Source organism: Melanaphis sacchari, unplaced genomic scaffold, assembly GCF_002803265.2.
Source record: "Melanaphis sacchari strain LSU unplaced genomic scaffold, SCAv2.0 Contig77_pilon_pilon, whole genome shotgun sequence".
Taxonomy (NCBI): Eukaryota; Metazoa; Arthropoda; class Insecta; order Hemiptera; family Aphididae; genus Melanaphis; species Melanaphis sacchari.
In genome coordinates this window covers 1,449,030-1,456,423 of record NW_020271547.1, presented here as the reverse complement: position 1 = coordinate 1,456,423, position 7,394 = coordinate 1,449,030, and the positions used below count along the sequence as shown (strand labels likewise).

General features: G+C 24.7%; 1 protein-coding gene across 1 annotated transcript; it reads right to left on the bottom strand.

The window, feature by feature from the left end:
- Positions 1–742: 742 nt before the first annotated feature.
- Positions 743–4,173, bottom strand: LOC112601331 (40S ribosomal protein S18). Its single transcript, XM_025348888.1, has 5 exons — positions 4,063–4,173; positions 3,692–3,877; positions 1,544–1,645; positions 1,369–1,460; positions 743–848 (listed from the first exon to the last, which is right to left on the bottom strand). The coding sequence occupies exons 1-5, from the start codon at positions 4,063–4,065 to the stop codon at positions 773–775; spliced, it is 459 nt and encodes a 152-aa protein (XP_025204673.1). The 5' UTR covers positions 4,066–4,173; the 3' UTR covers positions 743–772.
- Between the last annotated feature and the right edge of the window lie 3,221 nt (positions 4,174–7,394).

Sequence of the window (7,394 nt, the reverse complement as noted above, 5' to 3'; positions counted from 1 at the left end):
ATGTATAGTTAAGGATTGAAAATTTAAAATAAGCTTCTTCGTAAGTAGTTTAATTAAAAGATCTAACAAATCTATAAATAAACTGTTTAAGGCATTTAAATAACTCTCTGCTCAAATCCTTTTTCACACGCAGTGATAAGACGTCTACTGTAAGCAAAGCAGTTCCCAATTTCGATCATTTAATTATTATGTATGTTAAACTATAATATTTTAAAAATTATATAATTATAAGGGATAAGAACATGAACATTTGTATTGCATTTTATACCCTTAAGATATTCAGAATATATATATTTTTATTTTTTACAATTACAAAATAATTTGCACTCAAAAATTATATAAAAACCTTGAATTAAATTTACAAACTTGTAAACAAAAATTTTTATCAATATACATTGAAGAAACTTAAAATGTCAATTATCTATCAGTGTTAAAATATTGTCATGGGTTGAAGTTAAAATCAAATCTACCAATATTAATTTTGAATTATAAAAAAAGAAAATAGCCAAAAACTAGTATAACTGGTATAATTTTATTTCTGGTAAGATTTTTCTTATTATTCTTGAAAGTAATTTTTTAAACCCCTCTTTTAACCTCATACTTAATAACTAAGTAAATAATTAACTACAAAGAATATTTTTTTTCAAAAGAAAATGTCTTAACATTATTAATTGATCCACTAGAATTTAAAAGGATAGAATGAAAAATTGAAGTTATAATAGGTAAAAAACAACAACTAAAAATTTGAATAAAAATAATCACTTTTATTAACTTATTTCTTCTTAGATACACCAACAGTTCTTCCTCTACGTCCGGTAGTTTTGGTATGTTGACCACGTACTCTCAAACTATAAATAAAATTTACTTTTTAATAATTATACTAAATTACACACTAAAACAATAAAATAGTTCTGAACTATTAAGAATAATATTGCATTATTGGACTTTAGATTAAAATGACTTTTTTATAATAAAACCTAGGCACAAAAATAAACACTTATCATTATAAGCATTTTTGGTAGAAAATAAAAATTAATATTTATAAAATACATTTATATACATAATATATTTTAAAACATTAATATTATATTATAAAGGCATTATAAAAAAAGTAACAAAATAGGAATGAAAATGAGATACAGTGAAGTAATAACACAGAATACTTATATTTAAATACAGGCAATGTATATAAAAATAAATAAATAATTGTATTTGAAACAAGGCATACCAGTCTAAGGAGTTAAACAGATTTGAATTCAACTTAATCTATTTTAAAATCTAACATTTCTTAAAAATAATTTTGCAATGAAATACTTATTTAATTTAACCTAATTATTCATTTAAGTTAATAAAATAAAATATACTAACCCCCAGTAATGACGTAGACCACGATGAGCCTTAATTTTCTTCAACCTTTCCAAATCTTCACGTAATTTGCTGTCAAGGGTACTGGACGTAAGCTATAAATAAAAAAAATAAACGTTGCTAAGAATGATATAAATTAAATTTTAATCATACTATAAATTAATACAAATTTACATACTTGAGAGAATTTTCCATCAACAACATCCTTTTGTCTGTTCAAAAACCAATCTGGAATTTTATATTGACGAGGATTTTGCATAATTGTGATAATTTTTTCAACCTAAAAAAAGTAAAATAAATATTTAAAATGCATTCATATTAACTTTTTGATACAAAAACAAAACAAACTGAATGAATAAAATATAAAAATAAATAAATGTAATTAAATAGAAACTAGACAAAATTCATAAGATATTAGTCAAGAAATCTCTACAAATAATGATCAATTTTGCACAATTTACCAATTCCATAACATATAAACATTATGTACCGTTGATTGTGCTTTGCACCATTAAAATAGCAGTTAAATACAAATTCAAGATAAATTATAACGAAATATGTTTATTTTTTAACACTATTTTGTACAATACTATAGTTAAAATATCTAGCAAAATACAATTATTAAGAATTACTAAATTATAAACAAATATAATGAACCATTGAATACGCGAATTCAAAAATACAAACATATAAATAAATATACATATATACAGGACAATTAATTTATTATCTAAGAACGCTAACTGTTTTATATAATTTAGAAAAAAACTATATTCTTAAGAAGTGTTTGTGTAAACAATATTTTTGATGAAAATTTTTATCACTGTTAAATTATTTCCTTTTTTTTTTTTATAAAAAAATGAAATAGCATATATAATATAGATTTAAATTTCTAATAGAAAAAAAGTTAAACCACAGTAAATAAATATGTATTTATGGTATGATTACAAAGATGATACTTGTATATTTTATTCTATAGACAAAAAACAATAATAAGTGACAAGAATCCATAACAGTAAAAAGATTAAAATTATAAAAAAAGCATTATTTGTAAAATATTTGTATAATAATCCACAATACTTTTATGGTAAAATAAAAATTATATTGATACTTTATTGTTTCTCCACCGATAGAATATCAAATGAATGAGTTGCATTTATATTATCCTAATGTAGATTATTGTTTTAGCACAGATTTCTTGACATTTAATAAGAAAATAAATGTACAGTTATTTAAAAACAGTGCATGAATAGATATAATAACATTTTTGATTATATTTTTAGTATATATTATACTAAGCATTAACTAAAATTTATAAATAATATGCTTTTTTAAGTACCTAAAATAGATTCATAATAGTAACAAATCATTATACTGTTGACACAATATAGAAATGATAATTTGTAGTTATGTATTTAAAATAAATCTTAATAAATCGCAATTAAATAGAATTTACTAAATAGATTTATATATAAATAATTAATTTTGCATAATTTACCAATTTCATTACATACTAACATAATGAACCGTTGATTATGCTTAATTTTATCACATTATACACAGGTGGTTAAGTATGTACATTTCTATTAAAATAACAATAGTTTGTTGTCTCTTCACCGATAGAATATCAAATGAATAAATTGCATTTATATTATCCTAATGAAGATTTTTTGTTTAGCACATAATTTGCAGCATTTACTTAAAAATGAAATAAATACAATATTTATAATTTACTGTGCATTGAACTAAATTTCAGAAAATAAAGATTTGAATTAATTTCCTACTTACATATGTTTCTATTTAATACTTAATAATAGGACATTGTAAACACAAATGTAAGAATTAAAAATAAATAAATAACTCCAAAACAAACAGTGCTATTTAATTTTGCACAATTCAACCATTTAGCATTACAGATATTAGCAAGCAAAATTTCTCAATTTGTGCAATAAGGACTCTTTATACAGAGCTAATTATCAACAATATAGGTTCCAAAAACAGAATAAAAGATAAATACTAGAAAACCTAAATTTTAATATAATATGTAATGAAGACTTGACAATTTCATTATTTAAACAATGACCAAAAATCATATTTGATTGCCAACTATTGAACTTATTCCTTCACATGCATGGGCCACTTAGTAAAAGTCCACCAAAAGCCCTTGGTAATTGCAAGGCATTTTCTTTAGCAAACATATAATAGTACTACGTGAAATAATTGACGCAATATTCTCAAAGACGTTTGCAACCGTCTTCAACGGAAATAGGTAAAATTAAATACAGATAGATCTGACAAATGTAACTAAATAACAAATCATACAAACCTCTTCGTCGGTGCATTCTCCAGCTCTTTTGTTGAGGTCGACATCGGCCTTTTTCAACACAATGTTGGAAAACCGCCTACCAATACCCTTGATGGCGGTCATGGCGAACATAACTTTACGTTTGCCATCGATATTGGTGCTGAGGATACGCAAGATGTGCTGGAATTTTTCTGGGATGACCAAAGACTGAAAAATATTAATCGTCAATTAACGACTAAACCCACTGCGAAAGGTACGTCAACGAACGAGGTGCCGTCAGATTTCAGTAGACGGACGCGTTTAGTAGCGATCGCGTCCAACATTTTTTTGTTCTGGACGGACCCCATTGCGATCAGAATGGATAAAAATCGAAAATAAAATAGTGTACTCACCATTTTGGTAATGTTGTCGTCAACAAGCACGAGCAAAAAAGATTATAACATGTAACCAGAGTTCTCCGGCAAGAGCATAAACCGCTTCAGAGCATACCAGTTTTAAGGAGGGGGTTATCGAATCATTCAGTCTGACGACCAAACATATTATACCACTGTTAAAAATTACAGTGGTGCCAACAAATTACGTACGAGATAAAAATGAACACATAATTGTAGTCTCAGTACATGGAGCATAGAGTAACTCTATGGTGTTCATATCATTTTTCGGACAAGTGCTTATCACTGGCTCTGCGCGTCTGTAAGATAGTGGAAATAGACCACGGTCTTACACAACAAACCATGTTTACCATGAATAATTTTGGCGGGTTTTATTAGAAAAATGAAGGTGATTGTATTATCTTTTTAATTTATAAGTACGATACACAGTACACACTTCATTGTACATAAAATATAAATATTATATTATATCATGTAGTAATGTAGTAAATACATATTAAATATTTCATTAAATAATAAACAATTTATTATTCAATACATAATAATTTATAAACATGACAAAAGACTAGATATAAAATTATCATTGTTGTTTATATTTTTCTATGAGCACGATACATTTGTATCAACTATAAATAAATAATTTATTGAATAGTGAAGATTTCTAATGATTTTAAATTATTATTTACTATTTAGCTAGTATATTTTTAATAACAATTAAATATTTTAAATTCTGAGTGGGGCGTTGAATAAATTAATTTACAATGATGTGTTATATAATTATATCTCTGTATATGTCTACACGATTTGAAATAGAAAAAATGCTTTAATTTTCAATTTAAATATATTAAAGGTAAGAAAGTGAAATTAATTAGTACTTTTCTAGGTCAAAATTAAAAATTTCAAGTACTTACTTTTCAAAATAATTAGTATAAAAAAAATTTAAAGAACACTATTAAAAATTTACTCAAAAGTCAAGATTAGTATTCAAAAATATTTATTTTTTTATTTTTTTTTGTTACTTATAAATTATAATTTATAAACAAATAATTGTAAATACTTGACATTTTCGTGTTTATATAAGCAGTTTATATAGGTATTATGTAGTAACACTAGTAAGTCTCTAGTATCTTTATCGCTTTTCGTCCTCCTCATAAGAAACATGTTAATTAAACTTAATAATTATTTTATAAATCAGAAAATTAAATTTGAAAAAAAACAGTTATGACAGCGTTATCTAGTAGCTGTTATTAGCTACAGCTGTGGTCGCTTCAACATGCATTTATTTCAAGTCAAACATGATAGTGGCGATAGATGACGCTGCCATTATTATTCATCTGTATTTAAAAAAAGTCGAACACTCGCAACAAAAAAAATGTAATCATATTTTGTATTAAAAATTCGAATTCTCGATGTATTTTACGTCATTTTTGTTTCATCATACTATAATACAACGTAGTTATGCATTTTATTTGACTTAACTATTTAGTATTTTTGCTCTATTAAATATCAAAAATCACATCCTTCCTTATTTTTATAGCCCTTATCTCATAAGAAACATTCGCCTAAAATCACTAAATCTTTTCATTATTTCTAATAATTGATGAGTGTTGGCTGTTAGTTAAATTTTCAAATTAGCTTAAAATATAAATATATAAAATTAATAAAATTATTAACAAAACAAAAAATATTTTTATTTATAAAAGTATAATCAATTGTATCCCGTTTATCGTTTCTAATTATTATTATTATTTTTTTAATGATATAAATTCGTGTAATAACCAAAATATTAATTACATTGAAAATACTTTTTTCTAAAAAAGTATCAATAAATTAATATGTTTAATATGTGTAATTGTTATGTAAAAACTTATAATCCAATTAAATTGTTGCAAAAATATATGAAAATAATACTTCTACACTAATATCATTGAATCGATTAAGGTTCGCATCAACGCGGACTGATGTATAAATTCAACGAGCAATTATTGTTTAATGATATTTCATACAAAAGTTACAAAAGGTTAAGGTAAGAATCTACTTATTAGTTGTCAAATTACAGCAGCCGATATGGACCGGCAGCAGATTTCTTGTTATCGTATATTCGTAATTCGTATAGGTATACTTATGTACTCTAAAGTGATGATTATTTATTATGGCATATATGTAGTTGAATCACTAACATAATTTTATAGAACTTGTCAATCTCTCTTAAAATATTTAAAGTATATAATTTATGGTAATAGTCTAAAGAGGATAATAATTCACAATAACTAAATCTTGTAACTAGTACGTTAAGAGTATTATAATGATATAATGTTTAATAATATTCATAAAGTTTATCGTTTATAGGGCATTTATCTTTAATTTATATATCATGTAAATTTGAGCTAAAAGCCTTAAAATAGTTTAAAATTAATCAAGACGTGAGTTTATAAAAAAGTCACAAAATATTTTAAGTATGGTTAATGTCACACACATTATACCTACATAATACTTTTAGAGTATCAATATTACCAGAGTATTAAAAATAAATAACTCACTACATACAATGATAATATGATTATAATATTATTATGTTTATGTCATCTATTTGTTTTATCATCAAATTTGAATTTGTGTATCCAATCGTTGTTGTGCTTTTAACATTAAAAATTAATAACCTTTGTATTTTGACAATCGATGCATCATCGTCCTTATCTTTCAATATACTTACTTTTTGAGACAATTATATAGGTATGCTTTTTCTTAATTCTCGATTCATTTAAAAATGAAAATCAAATACGCGTAAAATTATATCATATATAAATTATTATTTATTTTAACACCAAACTAATTCCAGTGGTGTTGGAATTTTTTTTTGAAGTACCAAACCAAGACAGTATCTAATCTCTTTAACAGTCTCCCTTGATTTATACAATTAATCCATTTAATAAAATAAAATGCTACAGGCAATATAATTATTTATCATACAATCTTGTGAATAATAAAGTTGATAAAACCATGATTTAGCATATTATGTTTGTCAGATACTCATTTTGAATGTAACACGGCGTATAGTACAGTGAAACCTCCGTTAACGGACACCTTCGAATACCGAACGTTTTTATGGGAATGGGGACATTTTCACTACTTTCATATAGGAAAACCCCTAAATATCGGACATTCTAAATAACAAACATTTTTATAGCAATTTAATTTTGATTTTGACAATTTTTATCGTAAATATAGAATAATCGTGTGAAAAATAAACCTCACGAAGCCTGGACACACGACAAAGTATCCCCCCCACGCCCTCTGAAGAACGGACATCTCTAAATAACGGACAAAATTAC